Source organism: Vipera berus (genome assembly GCF_964194415.1).
Source record: "Vipera berus genome assembly, chromosome: 1".
Lineage (NCBI taxonomy): Eukaryota > Metazoa > Chordata > Lepidosauria > Squamata > Viperidae > Vipera > Vipera berus.
The window spans coordinates 159,371,824-159,395,733 of record NC_138202.1 but is presented as its reverse complement, the minus strand read 5'-3'; the positions used below and the strand labels follow the sequence as shown (position 1 = coordinate 159,395,733).

The 23,910-nt window shown below is 41.0% G+C and overlaps 1 protein-coding gene across 1 annotated transcript in view; it reads right to left on the bottom strand.

Annotated features, from left to right (window-relative positions):
- The window catches only part of ITGA6 (integrin subunit alpha 6), a 72,897-nt gene extending 49,220 nt beyond the window's left edge, over window positions 1-23,677 (bottom strand). Inside the window, exon 1 of the mRNA XM_081315094.1 lies at window positions 23,391-23,677. Coding sequence (XP_081171220.1) covers window positions 23,391-23,542 — 152 coding nt within the window. The 5' untranslated portion in view covers window positions 23,543-23,677. The remainder of the gene's footprint in view (window positions 1-23,390) is intronic.
- Between the last annotated feature and the right edge of the window lie 233 nt (window positions 23,678-23,910).

Sequence of the window (23,910 nt, the reverse complement as noted above, 5' to 3'; positions counted from 1 at the left end):
CATACATATATACAGTGCTTTTTTTGTAAAAGAAAAAGGTGCCGGAACTCCCACATGTCATACAACCTGCCTTGCCTACCCTACAAGGTTCCATCCAAAAAAGGTGCTGGAACTCCGTTCTGAGTGTTCTATGAGAAAAAAAGCCCTGCATATATAAGGGAGATTGGTGGTCTCTAAGTATGATATATAACAATATTATGGCAGAGGAACAAAATGGAAAGTCCACTTTCAGATCAATGCAAGTGATTTGAGAGTGGATTTTTAAAAGACAGGCTCCAAGAATTATACGGAAAAAGTTACAGTTGTGGCAAAATTGAGGAAACCTTTTTGGAAAAGTGAACAGTAGAAATGGCACCTTTGCTTAAGTTTCCACCAATTTTTCTTCTAATTTCTTTATAACTGTAGCCTTGTTCACTTAATACTACTATTTTGCTTTCTGGGCAACCAGTCAACTCTTTGCACCATTACTTTAATTTTATTACATTTTACAAGCTCACTAAAATGAAAGAATACAAAAAAACCCCAACCAACTTGATAGCAATCACATAACACACTGACAAATGTCCTCCTCTCAGATTCAACACATGACATCAATAACTGAATCCTACTGCGATTTGATTGGCTCAGTGCCAAAACAAGATGGCACCTGATTGGCTCTCTAAACACTCATGCTCATTGGCTACAATCAGATGAAGGAAAGCTACCTGATATCAACCTAAGCAAGTTGTGTTTCCTTTTTCTGGTTATTTGGCTATAACTTTTCATAGAATACAGTACAGATAATTGAATAAACTATGTTGCATTATATTCGTGATTAAATTATCTTTCCATTGACATATAATTTTATGGTACTACTCCAAAAAAAGTGGTGTTATTAGCCATCAAACCTCAAGAATACACTTTTCCCAAAAGGTTTCCACAATTTTGGCCACTACTGTATCTGCACAACTTTCTTACAGTGGATTTACAGATTTGTTAGGTCTTGTAGAGTTTTGTGAGAAATTGTGAGACAAAGAAAAAAATAAAAAAAACAACACTACCATCCTAGGACATTACTTGAAGGTTGGATTAGATCAGATTAGAGATTCAAAAGAATTAGAGAGAAGTGATAAATTACTAAAATTGTTTATACTCACGATGAAGGGAAAGTAATTTTTTATATATTTCTTTTTTCTTTACTAAATTATCTCTCTTTTTCTTTTTCTGCACTTCTCTTTATTCATACATTTATTAATTCATTTATGCATCTTATGCATGTTGTGCATCCCCCATCTCCATTTTATGGTATGCCACACTTCGAATGGTTTCATGTTGGTTCAATGTCCCAAAGCAAATCAGAATTTATTTAAGGACCACCAACCCAATTTCACACATCATCTGAAACCAAAATAAAATTAACTCTCCATATCATGGCGCAGAGCAATGCACAACTGCCTCTGTCAGACTAAATTCTTCCTTTTTATTTGTCAGACTCCTCTTGACTTTTATTACATTCACCTCTTCACTTCCTTGAAAAGGAAATCAATTTTTTTTCAGATATGTCTCCTTGAAAGTTAGCTTCTCTAAAAGCACCTTCCAGCAAGATTTATTTCCTAATAAGTGTGCACATGACTGGAATAAAAGCAATGTACTAAAATAGTCAATGGTTGTCACTACCTTAAAATATATAAACTTTTCTTCCGTTGCACAAAAATAAGTACAAAGAGAAAAATGTTGATGAGATTTTGTTGCAGATTTTAAAAAAAAGCAACAGCAAAGGAGGAATCAAGGTGAAATCTATCACGTTATTTTTAGGCATGCTAAGAGCTGCCAGGTTTGGGTGTTTCCCAGACAAATATGTGTTTCCTTTTGAATTCCAACCCACCCAGTGTGTGAATGTGTCAAACTGATTGGGTTTATCACGGGAAAATGTGTAGGCAATTCAGAAATGTTTTAATTGCTTGAGGTTCATTTAAAGCAAATGGTTGTAAAGACTTGACCAATGCTGGTGAATAAAATAATTATAAATAAACTGTAGGGTCTCCAGATGTTGCTGGACTGTATCTCCCAGAATCTTTCACCACTGCCCTCCTGGTTGGGCAGCTGTAATTCAGCAATGTTTGCAAAGTGACCAGTGGGTTTTCTTGTGCACTCAATTGACCATCATGGGAACAGACTGCTGAACTAGATGGGCTAGTTCAATCTGGCAGGAAGTTCTTGACATAGTCCTTATGTATCGATGTGTGAAAAGGCAATTTGGTTAGCCAGAAGTAGGCCATAAAATTCTCCATCCCAGCCTTTCTCAGAAGTGCCCATCGGAGGTCTATTTCAACTACGGTAAAAGCAAAGCCTAAGATTGTCAGGAAGATACTCTGGACTACAATAAACCCTCTTCAACACCAACCACGCAAGTCATAACAAAGTTTAAATGACACGTGTGTCATGATACCATTGCACAAAGAATCTCCCTACTCTTAGCCTTCAGGAATTAAAACAGATTATTTTTGGAATGTTTACAACCAGGACATACGGTAAGAAAACGGTCCTAGCTATTTGTCAATAGTGTCAGGAAATCAAAGTTGCCTCCAAATAGGAACCTTTTCTTGGAAACAAAACATGATTCAACTGATGTACAAAAAAAGGATATATAGCATTTCCCTCTTTGATTCGCCTGATTATCCATGATCCTCCCACCAGCAGAAGACTTTTGAGCAAACTAGAAATTTTCACACAGGACATTCAAGCAATAGTGGGAATGTATTGATTCTTTCAGACAAGAATAAGAATGGCTGTTACAGATAATAGGTTATTGTTCATCTTGGACTGTAAGCGACACTTTCCATTCCACTGCTAAAACATTCGTCTTTGATAAGGGATATGGACCCCAGCAATGCATCGTCTGTCCTGCCACCTCTCCAGGTAAGCTAGACTACAAACAATTGTGCACAATCCTTGCTCAGACCAAGGGCTTTTGAACAGCATGCTGGGAGTTGAAGCAGAACAGGACAAAGAAGATTAATTAATCAACTAAAATGTGATTAAACTAAAAAGTAAACATTATTAATTAAGCAGTGTTAATATAATTATTCTCCAAATATGATTAGTCATTTCCCCTTTGGTGACACTAAAAATACAATTCAATGGAAACTTCTAGAGTGACTCCAGGGACTACATCCTAAGCTTTATGGGAGGCTTGAATAACAATTCTTAGAATTTTTAGCCTACGTGGGAAAACTTGATCTAACATGTCTGGGAATGTACTTAAAACTAATTGTTTACACCTTTGTTACAGATGGTCCAGAAAACCGGTCAGCTTGAGTGTCAGACATTTACAAGCAATGTCACCTGCTGACTTATAAATACATCCCTTGATTTGTAACTGCCCACCTGACTACAGCACCAGCCAACTCTGGTTTCATATGGCTGATAATTATCATTAACAGAATAGCAGAGTTGGAACGGACCCCCTGCTCAGGCAGGAAACCCTATACCAGGGGTAGGCAACCTCGGCTCTTTTATGACTCAGGAATTCTGGGAGTTGAAGTCCATGAGTCATAAAAGAGCTGAGGTTGCCTACCCCTGCCCTATACCATTTAACACAAATAATTGTCCAATTTCTACATAAAAACCTCCAGTGTTGGAGCACCCACAACTTCTGGAGTCAAGTTGTTCCACTGATTAATTCCACTGATTAATATCCTTAATTAATTGCAGAAATCAGCTTGAGGTAAGAGAGATAGCATGGTCCTTACCACATCTATTCCAGAATTTTAAAAATTCCCATACAAATCCATAGGAAAAAAGACCTCTGTAATTATCTGACAAAATGAAATATTCTATAACAAGTTGAGAAATGTAGCTGAGTTAAAGCTGAGAGGAATTCACGCTTGAAGGTAGCTGTCTTTTAAGTCTCTGTCAGGAGAAGGCCTTTTAAAGAGCCTCATTTTTATTCTGCTTCCATCTGGCATTGAGTTTACTAGTTTGGGAACAATGTCTCCTTCTCCAACCTTCAATCTGCTTTGGGGCTCAGGGAGCCCATTTCATTTCAATTCTGGCAAGACTTTGGCTACTTCTGTGAGAAACCGTCTGCATAATTGTCTCGTCAAGGAGTAAAAAAAAGGCCTGGTGGAGCCACTGGCTGGATGTTCAGCAGGAAAGGAAGAGGGCAAATTTGGAATCTGGCATACTCTGCAGCTTTTATAATAAGAGTTGTGCCTTTAAGATGCCAAACACCTTAAGTGGGAGGGTAACTTTTTATTTTTCTTGAAAAGGAGAAGGGGAAACCACAGGAACTCAGTCTAGCAAACATTCTGCTCTTTTCTTAGCTTTACAAGATGTAACACTTATAAGGAAATTGCAAACCAGTTTTCTTGCTACAGCAAAGGTGTGTGTGGTGGGGAGGATGCATTTCCTGACTTGTGAGCCACATACATCACACCAGTAACTCAGTTATGGTTCCAGCACCCCAGATTGACTTGCTGAATTTTGGCAACAGGGATCTGGGCCATTTTTAAGGTATACGTGGGCTCAAGTTAAGATGTATTTATTTATTTGCTAGATTCCTATCTTACCTTTCATTCAGGAGCCAGAATGGAAAAACCTGGCATTCCTCCATTTTTCCTCACAACCACATGAGATAAATTGAGCTAAGCAAGAATGATTAGCTTTATAAAAAAATTATTGAACTGATACATTAGAGACTACCATCTTAATTTTTGTTTTAATATTTTTATGCACATTCTGGTTTCATGTATTTATTATAAGCTGTTAAGGCATTTTGTTAATCAGTGAATCAAATAACAAAAAAGGTGAACGCAAAGGAGAATATTATGCTACAGCAATATTATTCATTTCTGAGAATGAACCTCAAGGAGTAACCATGGACTCCTCTCAGGAACGGGAGGACATCCCAAAATAGAGGAAAGAATTTTGTCTTTATTTTTCTATACTAATTCTGAGGGGGGCTCTACTCAAGGTTGTGGCTAAAGAAGAGGAGGCTGAGTGTCAATTTAAATCAACAAAACCTAAATCACCTTCTGCCAACCTAATAATTACGTGGCAAACACAACTTGCACAACTACGTCAGATAAGGATAACAGATTGGGGAAGGCTACTTTAAATGATTTTAGACCTGGCTAGGCTATCTGAAGAGCTTTTGTCCATCACATAAATTATCCATCAGATGTCTATCTTACAATCATATGATCTTCTTGTTGATGGACCCTTATTTAAGCCAAGTAAAATCATAGTGGTTCATCAAGTCTTTAGCAGTGTTCATGTTTTATGCTCCATTTAATCATTGTTTCAGCATCATCAGCGTTAGCATCATCACCATCCTGATGGTTTATTGTATGTTGGTGTCATCTCTTGGACTGGAGAAAGCCAAAAGTCAAATCCACCCTCAGCCATAGAAAATCTTTGGCTGATTTTTGGCTAGTCACCCTCTCTTTAATCATCTCCTGTGTTTATTACTTTGGGGGAGAAATGGAAGAGAGAGTGTTGAGCTGATGGAAGCAAAGGCAAGCTAATGATCGAATGCTTAGAGAGTTGTGATCTGTGTTAATTTTGCAATTGCTAATTTCATACGTCTATTCCATCTCATTTTTACACTATTGTGCAAATTTAAAAAGAAAAAAACTATGCAAACATTTGTATTTTTCCTCATAAAAGATATGTTTATAACTGCATGTGGAATGAAAGCCTATTTATTATCTTTCAATGTGTTCTGTGCTAAAAGATAGGTGTGTCAATGTGTTTTAAACCACTGTGAAAGCCCAAAGAGAACAATAGTACATTCCAATCCTCACATGTGTGTAGGAGAACCTTCTCCAACTTGGTGACCTCCAGCTCTGTTGGGATTGTTGTTACTGAGATTTCCAGCCAACACTGTTAAAGAATTCTGGGAGTTGCACTTGCTAAGTAAGAGAAAGGGCATCAGGTTAAGAAAGGCTGGCCTAAAACCATTTAATCCGTTTGTGGAGGAATTCACAAACAATACATTGTGCAAGCACATATCAGACACCCTACTTTTTTATTATTATTATATGCCCTGTTCACCGCCCTGAGTCCTTCGGGAGAAGGGCGGTATAAAAATTTAATAAACTTAAACTTAAACTTAACTTAAACTTACTTAAGACTCTTGGCTGGCTGGCAATAAGAAAGAATGTTTTATACTGAAGCATAATTTCTTCAATGCTGCAAAGGTGCACAAATGAAGCCCAGTTAATACCACCCTTCTAATTGCCTCTAAATTTCAAGCCACGGCGCATATAGAAAGAAATAGGAATATGATGGCAGGGCAGGCTGGGGAAAGAGGCAAAAACCGCCTTCTTTTTTCCCCACAAGCTCAGCCAAAGGCTTTTTAGAAGCCTTTGTATTCCATTACAGTTCAAATTCTCCAGCTCACACCTGTGCTTATTAGAATAGCTTTCTTTTAAGAAAGCAGTGGCCTTTTTAAACAAAAGAACAATTAGTTAGCAGCTACACAAAAAAGGGGGAAAAAGTTTGCAATGTTTAAGACATAGACTTGTGCTTCATGTCTCTCGGGCCCAATTTTCCCCATCTGTCTCTGTGGGCCTGCATCTGCCCAGCAACTTGGAAAAAACAACAACACAACAGTTATTCTGGATTTGATTCTCTAAATCAAGGACAAGCATTTTAAACTCTTTATGTTTGCCCCGAAGACGAGTCAATTTTGTGGATTTCTCTTTGTGTGGATAATATAGGGTGGTGGTGGTGGTGGTGGAGGTTTAGTCCAACTATTCCAGAAGGTTGCTGGTTGAGAAGAATGGTCCAGTTAGTACCATGGATAGAAAAGCTGATGGCCTTGAGAGGTAGTTGGATCAGGACTTATAGAGCCGTGGTGGCGCAGTGGTTAAATGCAGTTAAATGCAGTGGTTGCCAGCAGTTCGACAGTTCGATTCTCACCGGGCTCAAGGTTGACTCAGCCTTCCATCCTTTCGAGGTGGGTAAAATGAGGACTCAGATGGTTGGTGGCAATATGCCAACTCTGTAAACCACTTAGAGAGGGCTGTAAAGCACTGTGAAGCGGTATATAAGTCTAAGTGCTATTACTACAGATAATCCTTGACTTATGCCTGTTCATTTAACAAAGGTCTGGAATTATTTACGGCCTGTAATGCACTTCTAGGCATAGCAAAACATTGCACTCCAACCCTTGTGGTCATGTGACAACCTGGCAACCTGCTAAAGCTTGGCTGTTTGCTCAGTGCCCCATGAACAAGTGATTGCCATTTGCAATCAGTTTGCAATGGGGAAGCTGGTAGGGAAGGTTGCAAGCTGCTACTGCCTGCCAAGAGGACACCTTCTTGGTTCTGGGACCTGGCTGAAAGAGCTGCCACCCAAGGGAAGTTAAACAACGTAGGTGAGATACAAAACAGAGCTCATATCCCAAAGAGCTAAGCTCTATTCCTGCAGCCTGCTGGAGCAGCTTCCTTCCACACATAGAGAGAAGCTAACTTCTTAGTTGGGGTAGAAAAATAGAGCACAGATCCTGAAGATTGTAAGAAAAGTTTAAGTATTTGAGTTTTTAAGAAGAGACTGGACAGTCATTTGCCTAAAATGATATAGGCTCTCCTGCTTGAGCAGAGGGTTGGACCAGAAGACCTCCAAGGTCCCTTCCAGCTCTGAAGATCTGAGCTCCATTCCTGCAGCCTGCTGGAGGTGTTCCCTTCCACGCACAGAAGGGAGCTGAACTCAGCAGGCACCTCTTTCCATCTGTCCCTTTAATGAACTGGGAGATTGCATAACGATTGTAACCAGGAGTGCCAGGATTGCAATTGTTGACCAAGGCACTCACTTGGGTATCTTGCTTAACAACTGCTTTGCTCAATGAATGAGGTTGTGATCCCAATATTGGTCATAAATCAAGGAATACCTATACACAATTCTTTCATGTTGATCATGCTTGGCTAGAAGTGATCAGAGCTGAAGGTCAAAACATCTGAAGAGCAACATTGTTCAACAAGCTTTCCCCATTCACAGGTTTGCAATGCAATTCATTCTTCAATGTTACCCAGTTGATAACAGTGCATGTTCAATTATTTTCTCTTCTATGGAAGTTTGCAGCACTCCTTAGAAAAATTCATGCAAATCAATAGCGTTTATATAATACATCAGGTTCAGTTGGGAAGAGATTGTTAGAACACATAGATGCACAAACAGAGCATCTGTTTATGACTCATTAAAGCAACCGTCTCTTTTTCTAGGATTGCATGTTTAATACAACAGAAGCACAAACTTGGAAAAAGACTTTTAAAAATCACAGTTATTCATATTTCCACATATTTCAAAGCACCTCTTCTAAAGGAAATCTAAAGGATTTGCATCTTTTCCTCCCTATTCTATTTTATTTTCTGTTCATATTTCCTGTTGTTTGAGCTTTGTCAAAAATCTGAATCTTTTATGTAGAAACAAATTCATCTAACCTTCTCAAGATGCATTCCAACAATATAATGTCATACAAAATGAAGAATTTTAATAGAGAGACTATATTTCTTTTGTCTTTTGGAGAGCAGTAAAATTTTGAAGAGCCTAAAACATTTTAAACAATGAAACCCTATAGAATCTGATAAGAAGTAAAGTTGCTTGAATTCCATGAGTTTTACTATCAATAATTGGGGAAAAACTGTAACCCTAAATCTATTTTTGGCTTCTACTTGGCATCTAGCAGCTATTATAATTCTTGTGATATCTTATCAACCCTGAGCTGACTTCACCACATCCTGTGGTGTCCAACCACATGACGCTCCATAAGACAACACTCAAATTTGAATTTGTGCATTATGAACCACTATATAGTTATGTCTACACCTACAATCAGATCAGAATGATCTAAATATATCAAAATTTTACCTGTAGAATACATTCAATCATCTACTATTAATATTTACTGGCACTGTCAATTTTTGAAATTTTATTCATTTTCTGATTTTTGTCTTTAATGGGACTAAAGCATTACATAGGCAAATTAAGGGAAAAGATTAAAGGAATAGGGCAGCAAATTTATGCATGGATTAGTGGAGAGTTCCAATTCTCTACTCTGTTATGAACAGCAGGGGTCCCCCAAACCCCAGTCCGTGGGCAGGTACCGGGCCACGGCATGCCAGCAACCGGTCTGCACAAAAAAGCAAAACCCCATCCGTGGGATGCAGGCAGCACATAAAACCATGCACCCTCCAGTCCACGGAAAAACCCTTCTCCACGGAACCGGTCCCTGGTGCCCAAAAGGTTGGGGGCCTCTGATGTACAGCATAAAGAAGAGATATGAAACCAGAGACAATGATGGATGTGTATCCAAGTATCTTAAAAAATCTGACCTCTGCTAACATTTTTAGGGACAATAATCAGGCCGTGCTTAAGTAAAACCACTGAAACGGGTAGAAGTTAATGATATGACATTAATTCCTATAGATTTCTGTGGATCTCTTACACGTACAATAGCTAGTTCTGGATCCAACCCAAAGTATGTAAATGTGTCCTCTGTCTAGACATTACTAAGATTAATTTTTAGAAACATTTTCTCATACTATGAGAACATCACTTTAGACCTACCTGACTTCAAAAAGCTCACTTATGAATGCTAATAAAATAACAAATGCATTGATATTACATACACAAACCTCAGGTTGCCTCTGCCAATTCCCTACACAAATGAAATTAAAGGAATCACTGTGGAAAACTTTAATACACTGAGTGTTTTGTTCTGTTTTGTTTTGCTTTGTTTTCCAGAAGACATCTCAATTAAAATAAAATCTAATAATGTTCTTCAATATCATTATCACGGTGGAACTGTGCCTTTCAAAAAAAAAGGGAAGAAAAGGAAAATTACAGAGAACATAAAAACTGTCAGAGCTTCAAATAAAATTTAACCTTTGGGACATACCTCAGGTTTACTTGGTTGCCCCTCAATTCACATGTTTTTATGGTTTTTTTCTTTTTTCCTTCATGTTCAAGTAATCGAGTCTGTCATAGCTTAAGCTCCCAATTCGTATTACATAGTCCAGGGGTCTTCAAACTTGGCCCTTTTATGACTTGTGGACTTCAACTCCAAGAATTCCTAAGACAGTGTGCCTGGCTGAGGAATTCTGGGAGTTGAAGTCCAGAAGTCATAAAAGGGCCAAGTTTGAAAACCCCTGACATGGTCAATCAGATGCCTGAGCTAAAGAAGAGATTGTTAGTACAAAATAGAATATTGTGATTCCTAATTACAGTTCGGAAGCAACAGACAAAGAGATCCATGGTGCACAAGGGTAAAGGGCCTATAGTCAAGTTGTGATTACAGCTGTTAGCAAGAACAGGGGAGGTGGTACATGACAACCCAGCATCCTGACATTATGATTCAAATGACAAGATTTGCATACCTCTAATACTTTTGCACAACGACACGTAGCACACACATTGTCATATCAAAATTATTACGCAGGTATGACATTCGAGTGACACCAATTCTAAAACTAATTTTTTTAAAAAAACCAAATAATTTAATAGTTTCTGAAGCTAATTTCATCCCTGATTAATTTCTAAGGCTGTGGGTATCCTTTTCAAGTAATCTGATCCTGCCCATTCAGAGCTTGAAAGACCAGTGTGTTAAACTGTTGTCAGGAAATGAATAGGCAACCTGTGCAGGTACAAATCAGTTGTCATATGATCTTAATGCCTGATTCCCACAAGCATTGCGGGTGCTGAAATTCTGTCCTGGGTGAAAATACAAGACTTATTTTAAAGACAATTCTATGTAAAGAGCACTGTGGACGGTGGATGTAACTAGGTAGATCTGGAATCGGGAATACTTATAAGCCTCCATTTCATAGAAAGTGTACCGCTAAATTTTAATCTCCTCCTCTTCTGATTTTTTTTAAAAGTTTTATTAATTTTTAAGAATTACAATCTTTAGAGTTTAGTAAACAACATGTTGTCTGGGTTCACATATTTAACATTAACTTCTTCAATATAAATCTATTCAGCACTGCACAATCCAATATTTTTTCCCTGATCCTCCTTTCTTCCCCATATTTTTTTCCATTTCCCCCTCATTACACAATTACAATTCTTGGTACTATTGATGTACACAAAGTTAGATATAAACATCATCATATTTTACTAATATTATACAAATAACAATAATATCAATTCATAAATCAATATCCTGTTTTTCGTGCTCTTGTTAAAATTTGATTTCCCATCAATATTTAAAGTATCTTTGTCCATTATGATTTCCTCAATATTAATTACATTTATATAGCTAAAATTTTTACTCATACCTATCCTCCTCTTATTTTCATATTTACCCATATCAAAAGAAAAAGAAAAATGCTACTTTAATTCTAAATCATCTCTTTCCTTATAAAAGTCTAATTGTGTCTAAGAGTCATCCGTTCTTTTAATCATATTCAAACAAGTATTTAAACATATGATGCCCCCTCTAATAGGTCAAATCTTCTATTTTTTTTAATCTAACTCCCACTTTCTGAATCAATGGATGATCTCACACATTGGATTCAGGTTAAAAGGCAAAAGGGAGAGGATGGAATCTTGCATACATCATAGAGGAGAAGTCACTGCAGGAATTGGGTATGTTTAGTTTAATGAAGAGAAGGACGATGGGGGACATGATAGCAATGTTCCAATATTAAAGGTGCTTCCACAAAGAAGAGGGGGTCAATCTATTCTCCAAAGCACATAAAGGCAGGACAAGAAGCAATGGATGCAAACTAATCAAGGAGAGAACCAACATAGACCTAAGAAATTTCTTGACAGTTAGAACTATTAATTGGTGGAATGACTTGCCTCCAGAACTTGCAGGTGCTCTAACACTGGAGTTTCTAGGAAGAGATTGGACAACCATTTGTCTGAAATGGTATAGGATTTCCTGTTTGAGCAGGGGGTTGGACAAGACCTTCCAACTCTGTTATTCATATACACTGGACCCAGCTCTGCTCTCCTGCAACTATCAACTGGAATTGCCCATTGAGGAAGGACTGGAAACACTGTAAACAATGTCTCCAATCCCCCACCATCACAGAGGGTCCAGACTGATACCATGATTAACGGTATCACTAGCAACGGCCATTGAAGGGCTAAGTAGGACCAGGAGAGCCGTCATCCTCTAACATGGATTAGAGTTATCAATGCCATCTCAAAAAGGTGCTGAAGTCTGAATTTTGCTAAAGGTGGAGGCGACATTCTACTACTCCTAGGGCACTCTTTGATTGTTTTGCTGCACTGATTCAACAACCTTCCCGCAAAAATGAATGGTTGGAAACGCTGTCCAAAACAGCTGGATCCAGAGAGGACCTCTTTAAAGCCTACCAATACAATAATAGAGGGAAAATAGAGACTGGGTTTTACAAAGAGCTATGGGTGATATGCAGTTCCAGATGAACTGCTCTGAGGCAAAGACAAGATCCAAAGTATAATCATCTGAGTCTCTTGAGCCAAAGGTTATTTTTGGACAAACCCATGGTGTCAGGCACAAAAGATCTGGTCCATATTTGAAGATCCAATTAAACTGATTTATTGCTACTCATGCCTACACACAGGAATATTCTCAATTAATGGTTAGCACCTGTTCGGTTAGAGAAAAGTCAACAGAATTCAAGGGAGGCTGGACTTTGTTTGTGGCTACATAGAGATTCTAGGCTGATCCCTCTTTTAACTCTGCCCCAGGTTCTGCCATCCCTTCTCCTACACATGGTCACCATAGAAGCCATGAACTCCTGATCTTTCCCAGACCTGGTCCCCAAAGCATTAAGACTGAAGTTGCTTCACCCAACATCAATAGATGAAGAGAACAAGCCCAAAGACCCAGGTTTAGCTGTCCAAATAGGGCCAGTATACCAACATGCATCATTGGTATATGTTGGCTGGTATACTAACCTATACCAACAGGATCCACAGTTTTCTCAGCAGTCCAGCTTAACACATAAACATTCACCCATCTCAACTCATAGGCAACAGATCTTTTAAGGTGAAAGTTGCCATGAGACTTGATCTTGAAATCAAGGCTGCTGAAGGAGGCAGGAAGGTAGATTACTGAAAGAATAATACCATTACCCTCACCCAACTAGGTTTTGGTAATACACACCAGATATTTTACTTATCCTCTAAATGTTAAAATAGGAGCAGAGAGAACAGAGAGCCCTGTGGGACACCACAGAGCAGGCGCTGTGGGCTGGACTTCTTGTTCCCTATCAACACTGACTGGGACCAGCCATGGAGGAAGGAGGTAAACCAGCACAAAATTCTGCCTCCCATCCCCAAGTCCTGGAACTGACTCAAAAGAAGTCAAGAAGAGCAAGGATGGATGCTCTACCTTCATTCTGCTCTCATCAGAGATCATCCAAATGCATGACCAGGGCTGTTTCTGTCCCACATCTATGCCTGATGCCCAATCCTCTGGAGTTACGATGCCGCCGCCACCCTCTCATAAATTATGCACTCTAAACCATAACCTAGGCATGCAAAAACTCTTAATTTTTGCCATAAATCATTATTAATAATAGCTAGATTCACAGAATGGCTTATGCCATAAACAAGGATTTATCAACCCCAATGACTAAGCCAAAAACCAAGTAAGCCATATTAATGGCTTAGCACAGTATACCAGTCACAATATATCAATGTAATATCTAGTAACAAGAATTTTAGGAAATGCACTAGAATTTTGCCTTTTCCCATACAGTCACCAGTATATATGCCAGACAACCAAGTAATTGGCTTCTCAGAAACCTGCTGGAAAGTAAGAGTTGTAAAAAGTCAAATGTCTGATGGTCGGTAATATTTTTATGCTACTATTAACCTTGCTTTGTAACATTAGATAACATGTCCAAGTCCAGATTCACAATTACCTGCATGGGACCATCTGTATGGAAACGATGCAGTTTATGCCTGAGCTGTGATCAAATCATGGTACCTGATTCAGATTGACAACAGCAACAAGTTCAGATTTCATAACAGTATTCAATCAGGAAGGCAATTCTGAATTTTGACCAAGACTAACAAAGCAGCTTCCCCAATTTATTGATTTCCCAGTGCTCTAGATCAGGGCTTTTCAACCGTTTCACCCATTGTACCACTTTTATGATATGGCAACATCCGAGTACCACCAGTTGCCTAGCAAGGTGTCAAAAACTTGATGACCAAAAAAAAAGGAAAGAAAAAAGTGATGAAGTACAGGTAGTTCTCGACTTACAACAGTTTCCTTAGTAACTGTTCGAAATTACAATGGCACTGAAAAAAGTGCCCCCCAAGCCACAGCCGAGCAAGACACCTGCCTGCCTGTCTGGCAGTGCTCTTCCTCCTGTCCGAGGTTTTCATTGTTGTGAGCATTTCTGTTGAGGATTGGCAGCAGGGGTGGGGTGGGGGGGTGTTTGGTTTTTATTTTTTCCCCCTCTGCTGGGTGGTTGCAGCAGGTTTTGGTCACTTGACATGACCCTGGGACACTGTGACTGTCATAAATATGAATCAGTTGCCAAGCATCTGAATGTAAATCACAAGACCCTGGGGATGCTGCAACATTGCAGCTGATCGGTGCTTCTTCTGGGCTCAACAGAAGCACCAGTATCAGAGCTTTATTCCAGCCTGGCCCTGATCCTGGCACTTCCGCTGAGCCCTGACAGCCCTGCAGTTCTAGCCATCTCTCGCTCAGGCTTGTGCGGTGCTGCCACTGGTTCAGCTCATTCCCCTCCCCCGCTACCACTTTTCTAGGATGGTCACGTATCACCTGCCAGGTGCCAATGTACCACAGGTGGTACTCGTACCACTGGTTGAAAAGCCATGCTCTAGATTGCAACTCCAAGATCTTCCAGCTGGCATGATGTACACTGGCTGGGAATTCTGGATCTTGTAATCCCAATACAAGAAGAGAGCATTAGAATGGGGAAAGTTATAGCTGGGATTTGTAAATCCATAGGCAATTCTGCTGAGATACAGCTAGAATTTAGTGTAATACACAGATCTTATTTAATTTTGAATTTTTTTGTTTTATTTTTTTGGTTTATTTGTTGGCAGACAACCAATGGGCAAGGGATTATTTTTAAAAAAAGACAACCTACATCAGGACAGCCACCAACGATCACCAGGAATCACCTTACCCACAATAAAACTGTGGCCATTGTCATCAGCCATTATTAATAGTTTGTGGCAAAAGTGGCAGTTTTTGCACTTCTTAGTTATGGTTTAATACTTATAATAATTTATAAGAATGGGGTGATGCTGCAGCTCCAGAGGATCCTGGACATAACCTTTCAGCAAACGGTTTAAAACACAATGAAGTAATGACACACTCACCTACAGTACGTCTGAATCATTAGTGTTGGACTTTGAGGTTTGTTTCATCCCTTCATCCTGATAGGTGAAACAAATGCATTTATTGTATCCATTTCTCAGTGTTTACTTCAATGAAGGATCAGTGGATGGAAGAAGGCTGGTTTTCTTGGTGGAAAGAAAGCTGAGAAGGGGATGAAAGCCCATTCTTCCGCCTGTAATTTGACTCAAATCACAGCATCTCTAATCCTTTTAGGACTATCAAGAGAGACTCAAATTTCCTTTGGGGCCATGATGAAGCATTATTTGAATGTTACGTTATTTTCTTGTAAGCAATTAGGAAGATTATTAATGGAAAAATCATGCTTTCAATCAATAAAAGCAAGTGGATTTGCATCCATATGCCCTTTATGTCAAGAACCCCTGAAACACTTGCAGAACCACTAGCAAATACCCAGTAATTTCCTTCATAGTCACGTCTACCTAGATGCACATTTAGAGTAGAGTAACAGAGTGAGCGCCTGTTACTCGTCCCAGCTTCTGCCAACCTAGCAGTTCGAAAGCACGTAAAAATGCAAGTAGAAAAATAGGGACCACTACAGTGGGAAGGTAACAGCATTCCGTGGGCTTTTGGCGTCTAGTCATGCCGGCCACATGACCATGGAGACGTCCTCGGACAAGCGCTGGCTCTTCGGCTTTGAAACGGAGATGAGCACCGGCCCCTAGAGTCGGAAACAACTAGCACGCATGTGTGGGGGAACCTTTACCTTTACTTTAGAGTAGAGTAGAGTAGAGTAGAGTAGAGTAGAGTAGAGTAGAGTAGAGTAGAGTAGAATAACAGAGTTGGAAGGGACTTTGGAGGTCTTCTATATAGTCCAACCTGCTGCTCAGGCAGGAAACCTTATACCATTTCAGACAAATAGTTGTCTAATCTCTTCTTAAAACTTCCACTGTTGGAGCATTCACAGCTTCTGGAGTCAGGTTGTTCCACTGATTAATTGTTCTAACTGTCAGGAAATTTCTCCTTAGTTCTAGGTTGCTTCTCTCCTTGATTAGTTTCCATCCGTTGCTTCTTGTCCTGCCCTCAAGTGCTTTGGAAAATAGCTTGACTCCCTCTTCTTTGTAGCAGCCCCTGAGATATCGGAACACTGCTATTATGTCCCCCCTCGTCCTTCTCTTCATTAAACTAGACCCAACTCCATCAACCGTTCCTTATATGTTTTAGCCTCCAGTCCCCTAATCATCTTTGTTGCTCTTCTCTGTACTCTTTCTAGAGCAGTCATATGACGTCGTGCAACGTATCGGGACTTTTTCCCCATTGCCGGCAATAGGGTGGGTGCGGTTTTGGTGTGATGCATCCGGCCAGCGGGCCGGCAGTTTGACATGCCTGTTCTAGAGTCTCAATGTCTTTTTTACATCGTGGTGACCAAAACTGGATGAGGTACTCCAAGTGTGGTACTCCAAGGCATTATAAAGTGATATTATCTCTTCACATGATCTTGATTCTATCCCTCTGTTAATGCAGGTTAGAACTGTATTGGCTTTTTTGGCAGCTGCAGCACACTACTGGCTCATATTTAAGTGATTGTCCACTAGGACTCCGAAATCTCTCTCACAGTTGCTACTACTGAGCAAGGTACCACCTATACTGTACCTGTGCATTTGGTTTTTCTTGCCTAATTCCTTCATGGAATTCAATGTATTTAAGATTTCCTCCATCACCAAAGACAAGAAAGATATAAACAAACTTATTAAAAACTATCATATAAAACAATTCAGAACAGAAAAATGATATTACATTTCTGAATACATTTGTGGTACATCTTACCAAAAATAAGCAGGTTACAGTCTTGTACAACCTACCTCTGCCTCCCCACCATCACCACCACCATTGATGTATAGTTTAAGATAATTTTTTTGTACGCCTCTATTATCAGTGATTTACTCAGAATGAATTGATCCCAATTTATGTAGGTTACAATGGTCTTTCACGTTTTTATTTTACAGTTTGGAATTCTGATACATGCCTTGTAATATGTTCATGCAGAAAGGACTCTTAGCCTACAAACGTTTCTTCAAAGAAATGATCTTATTAGCTTCCCTTTTTTTGCCCAGTCAGCCAATACTGGTAAATTGACATGTGTCCGCAAACAGAATCAGTAGGGCCAAAATAACCCAACTACAACTGTCTAATGCAACAGTCCCCAAATTTTATGGCTTGTTGGCCTGGCGAGGGAGGGGAGAGGGAATGGTTCCTTGTGAATGGCAGGTGCACATGCACACGCACAGCTCCTTTGTGTGAGCACAAGCACCTGCCACTCATGGAAATGGAGCTTCACATGTGAGCGTGAGCACCCACCACTCACACAACTGGAACTCAGTGCCTGCCTCTGGTGTAACTGGAGCTTCACATGCAAGCATGAGCACCTGCCACTCACTCAAGTGGAGCTGTGCAGAAGAGCCTGCCAAGCTTCCACAGCCTGGTTCCAAACGGCCTGCAGTCCAGTAGTGGTCCATGGGGATCCCTAGTCTAATGAACAAAGCAAGAAGGTCAAATGAGGGATGGGTTGGGTTTTTATTGTCATTTTTAATATATGTATTTACTGTTTTTAGTTGGGCATATGTTTAATTTTCCTTTAACTTTTGTATTTTTGTATTTTTTATATATCTGCCCTGTTCACCGCCCTGAGTCCTTCGGGAGAAGGGCGGTATATAAATAAAATTAAAATAAAAAAATAAATTAAAAAATGTATGACATTTTTCAACAGATGAAATCCTGCTCATTGGGGTAACAAGCCAACCCATATCTGTGACACATGTAGCTCCTAGAGAAGAGAAATCTGCAATTTCTGAAGTTACATTTATCATCTTTTATTGGCTGCCTCTTTTTTTTCCCTTTCACTGGGTCACTTGCAATGAATCTGCAACTGCTTATTTTGCAATTCCAAACAGAGACAAGATTCCCCACCCCACTCTAGCAGACATTTGATGAACAAGGATCTTCCTTGTTCCTCTTTCTGCCACAACCTTTAACAGGTTTTGCAGATTCAAGTCCCTCCTGACATCCCCATGAAGACAGACCTAGAGATGGTGGCTTAGAATAGATGAGGATCCCCAAGAGAATTCCATATATAGATTCACAGAAATGTCCATCCTCAGCTCCCCACTTGAAACCTAGAATCTGTTTGGCTCGCCCCCTTTTTACCTATATGTAGAAGAGCAGAAATGAATTCCCAAGAACTGAGGATATATTTCACCTCCAGAAGCCCATAGTAACCATAGTCTTCCTAAAAAATTGGGGGAACCATGTAGAAATAGACACTTTAAGTGGCTATTTAAGTAGCTAGATCCAAGCCCTGGGAATTACAGCCCAGTAAAATTGGGCAAATCTTTCTAAAGATGTCCTTCACAGGAAAGCATCTGAATCCTGTTTTTTATTTGTTAAAGCAAATAAAGCACGTCCATACACTTGCTCACTTTGCCCCACTGGTGGAGAGAGGGAAGTGAACTTAAGACAGTTCCAGGATAACATGTTATTAGTAATTAAAACTGGAAGTTATCAGCCTGTGCACCATAGTCTTAAGGACATTTTTTCCAAGAAGAGATTAACTTGTCTTATCAATCAAAACTGATAAAAAGTACTCTTGGCTGTTATTGAAACACGGGGAAAGTGCTTAGATATCCAGTTGCAGAAACACCTTCCAACTGCTTATTTGCTCCTTCTGAGAAAGCATTACCTTTTCCAGAACGGAAGCTTTGCTATTGCTCTGGAATTGACCCTTCCCAGTCACGCCCTTGTTTTATCTGGATTCAATTTCACTCTATTATACTTTTTTGATACTTGATAACTGGGTATAACCTATATAACTCTAGTCTAAAGTACCGGCTACTTGAAACCATAACAAGACTTATCTTCTTCAACTGTGTGGCTTTTGCTGCCCCATGAGTGTGAAGGAGTAAGAGATAACTGTCAATTTTCCAATAAGAGATAAGTTACTGCAATAAATAAAAGCCTAGGACATTGTCATGTACGCTCTCCAGAAACAATTATGGCCTACTGGGTAGTCTCACCACAACTAAGGGATATTATAATGAGACACATTTACACAATCCAGCTAACTCAGCAATTGTGTTCCAATAGAACCTGGAGCCAGAATCCCTTAGCATTCTCAATGATTAGGAATGAGCTGTCATAGCTCTATCACAGGGGTCTTCAGACTTGGCCCTTTTATGACTTGTGGACTTCAACTCCCAGAATTCCTCAGTCTGGCTGAGGAATTCTGGGAGTTGAAGTCCACAAGTCATAAAAGGGCCAAGTCTGAAGACCCCTGCTCCATCACATCCACTTGGTTCCCTATACCAGGCAGAGTACCCAAACAAAGCAGAAATCTCCATCAGTGGTTTATTTAGAATTACATATATTTATCTTATTCTGCACTGCACCATCACAATCCAGTCTTCAGAGTTCTCCTTAGATAATGAAAGCACCAGAAAGAAACATCCCAAGAGCCAAAAGAATTACTTCCAGCCCAGCGATGGTCTCAAGCTAGCAGTGGATTGTCTTCACAGACTAGGAAAGATGTCGAAGTATAGAAGCAGTTATGTAAAAGCTCAATTCTTTATTAAGAAGAAATCAGGTCTGCTCAAGGCCAACTGAGTTTGGGCAGGGGCAGAGACTTCAGGTCTCTGGGCATAGTCCAGATCTTCCAACCACCACACCTAGCTGCAATTTGTCCCTGGCCTCCTAATTTGTTTACTACTACTACTACTACTACTACTACTACTACTACTACTACTACTACTACTAGTCAGGTTGCTTTTGTGTTCTAAACAGGGTCTGGGTTTGTGTAGACAGAGTTATGCTGGTACATTTGTGTGGCAATAAGGTAGATCATGAACTACCTTCTATGTAGCAAGGACACACACATGAAAAACTGCAAGATGGTGATCATATCTGTATAATCAAAGCCCCCTTCGTTCTGCACTCACATCAATGTTGCACACATGTAGAGGCAGGGCTTCAATTATACAGCCATCATCACCATCTTGATTATTATTTTTTTGACATCTACCTGTAGACACTGTTGGCAATCACTGATCTTTTATACAGAAAGACTCTAAATTAAATTAAATTTGAGCAACTGTAGTAAGACTGCAGAAAGTCCCTGTGACTCTTTTACATACAGTTATGGTAAATATAGCAATCTTCATTCTGTCACATTTTTCTCTACAACTGCCCTGTTTATTTTTCCCTCCACTGCTATGAGATGAATTCTAGATAAATATTAAGAAAGTGAATTTTGCTATTTTTTTAAAAAAAAAATTACTTCCAGGTACACGTGTCCAGAATTGCAGTCTTAAGTTATTTGTTTACCCATGCTTAGCTGGAACCAAGCATCAAGGAGTTTTGCATGGTGCTTCTACCCACCAAAAAAGAAAGTGGGAATCTGTTGGAAAAGAAGCATACAGTAATTCAAAGGTGAGTTGATTACTGTTGGCTACGTGCCAGCTATGGCATGAGTCAGATGTACCCAAGGAAGCACATGTTCACACTTGTGGCAGCTCTCCCAGCCGCAGGGCAAAGAAAAGAGGGAGAGCTGAGCTATTCCTTTCTACTACAAAATAAAATGCAACTCCTGGAAGGAATTTGCACAAAAAAAAGATGGATACAGAAGAAGCCTGTAGTTCAGACACAGTCCTGTAAATCCCAAAGAGCATTGTCACTTCTGCTTCATTCTTCCCAATTCCTTAGTGTTATTTCACATAAAATAGGATAGCAGATTGTTTCAACTTTGCTCACGACACATAATATAGGAATTCCTTGAAGGCTGCATTAGGATGATTAAAGAATAGAGGTTTGCACCTATTTCCTTGAATTATTTTTTTTTACATCTAACAAAACATGTATGGGACTGACTTCTGAACTGGAAAGCACTGGCTTTAAGTGAGTTGTTTTGTGTTGCCTTAACCACATTTAACTATCCTGAGAATAATCACACTGAACTACCTTACAAGACTGCTTGAAGTGTTAAGAAGGCAATGAAAGAAAATACATTAAAAGCTACATGAAGCTAATGGGGAAAAATTGCTAGACTCTATACTGCTACTAAAGTGCTGCTTCCCCACCCCACCCCTCTTTCTCCAAAACCCCCAACTTTCAAATGCACATAAATTGAACAATATAATTGCTGTTGGTTTGATACTTCTTTGAGTAATCACATGGGCTACATCTGAAGGTAACACAGGTTACCTTTCAGTTCTTCATTGTCTTCTGCTTTTAAAATTGCTCTTTTCTTCAGTGCAAAACAATTTTTAGGGACAAACACAGTATTGGACCAGTGGTCTCCAAATGCCCCTGCCTTTGATGCCAAATTCTCAAGAAATACTGGTGTAATGACTCGGGTGCTTGACTTTGGAGCAGTCATTCTAATGGGCAACAATCTGGTTTCTTTGGCAGGTGATTTTTACAGGTTGGGGTGTTTTATAACTTGCCCCAAGGGAAAAAAAAAGCCAGGCAGAGTGGATTTTGCTCTGTGTCTTCTGAAAATGCTGGCATTCCCCATTTGGGGGTTCCCTTTCAGGATGAAGAGCCTTAGTCCAGCCCTTGCCTTTGTAGGAAAAGAGGAATTAGAAATACCCAAGACAGAGGAATGCTTAGCCCCACTGTGGGTTGGTACTGCCAGGTAAAAGATGGGAGAGGTTTCCTTTCATTCTTCAGAGATACATTCAGAACGGGCAGGCTAAGTCTCCCAGTTTTTATGAATCCTCCTTGGTTGTTTGTACACTGCCCTTTGGCAATGCTGTGACTTTGGTTGGGGTGGGGTGGAGGGGAGAGGAGAGTTGTAAATGTCCCCTTTTTGTTGCAAGACCACCCCCTACTCCAGCAAACATCTTTTGTGATCAGGGATCAAGAATGCATGCAACAGCGGGCATTCCTGCTGTTTTCTTCTAAAGCCAGCTGCCCGGTCCCCTTGGAGGGCGTCCTTGATGCAAAACCCAGTAACTTCCAACCAGGTAGGGCTTCCAGATTAGAACAAAGCAGAGTTGCTGTTGTTGTTGTTTTGCCCTCCCCAACTTTTTTTTTAAATCCCATTTATATCCCGCCCTTCTCTGAAGACTCAGGGCGGCTTACAATCTAAGCACAAATCAATGTGCTTAAACAAGTTCCGATCGGACATTTTGATTTCTTCCCATCCGTTTGCCCGGCTTCCTGAAGGTCATCTGCTTCCAGTCCCAGCTAACAGGTGGCTGGGGGTTGTTGTTGTTGTTGTTGTTGTTTTTGTGTGGGGGGTTTCCCCCCACCCGTTCCTTGACTTGTTCTAGCAAAAGAGCCGCGCGCGGTTACCCGCCGACCAAACTAAAAGCGATTTTCGGCTGGCAGAGGAAGAGAGATCAGTGCAAGCACGCCGGCGGAAGTGAGCCTCGTTCGCCGCCACCTCCCGCCGCGCTCCACACCTCCATCCTCCGGTGCGGCAGAGCAGCAAAGGAGCCGGTTTCAGCTTCAGGCACAAACTTCCAAAAGCGGCGCCTCCAGCTACGTTGCCCCGCAACAGCCCGGGCGGAGCAGGGTTGCTTTTTTTTTTCTTCCAGCATTCCTGACGCCCATCTCTGGCGAGGGAGGTCACAGGCACCCCTCGAGAGATCCTCAGCCCCGAGGAAACAAAACAAAACTCACGTGATAATTCCCGCCGGCTCCCACCTGCAGCGGTTGCGCGCGCTTTCCTTACGGCGATCCCAGCTGGGGAGGGGGTTGCTTGTTTTGCGTGTGTGTGTGTGTGTGTGTGTGTGGTTGTTGGTGTTTTTTTTTTAAGTGCTCAATTCCACTTCCAAAAGTGACGATCGGCCCTGCCACAGACAGGTCAATCAAACGACCTCGATCCTTGCCACAGCAGATCGTTCACATCCGGCGGATCGATTGCCACAGCGGAGAGCTTACCCCCGAGCGAGTGCCGCCGCGTGGCTGGACAGGCCGATCTCCCCGATCACACACACACACACACACACACACACACAAAAACACCGCGTCTCCCACACACACACACACCCCGCTGGCCGGACCCTTTCACAGCAACCAAGTCCCGGCTTCATGGCAATTCCTCCCCGCCGCGCCCCGGAGCCAAACTTACAGCCTCCTGTTGGGGTTCAGCTGCTCATGCATGGCGAGAGAAAATCCGAAAAAGCTGCCGGGCTCGCCGTCCCATTTGACGACGTGCTCCGTGTCCAGGTTGAAGGCGCGGGCGATCCCAGGCAAGAGGCACAGGTAGAAAAGCGAAAGCATTTTTTTCCCTCCCTCCCTCCGAAGAGCGAGTGACCGCCGTGTCCTGCCGCTGCTCAGCCCGCCGGAATCCCCAGGAAAGCCAGTCCCGCGGGGCGCCCCTCGCCCTTCTGGCCACTGATCGGCGCCGCTCCCCTTGCGGCCGCTCTGAATGGGCTCCTTGTTCTCTCCAGAGATTTGCTCGGGCTTTACACCAAGTGACGAACAACAAGCCAGGAGCCCCGCCCCGTCTCTCCCCAACCAGGCAAGAGTTGCCTCGCCTTGCCCTACTACTCTGCCCAGCCTGCCAGCCGCCTGTTGCCCAGAAAAAAAAAAGGACTCGCAACAAACTACGGTATAAAGCGCCCAGGGCGCTAAGGCTTTTCGTTGGG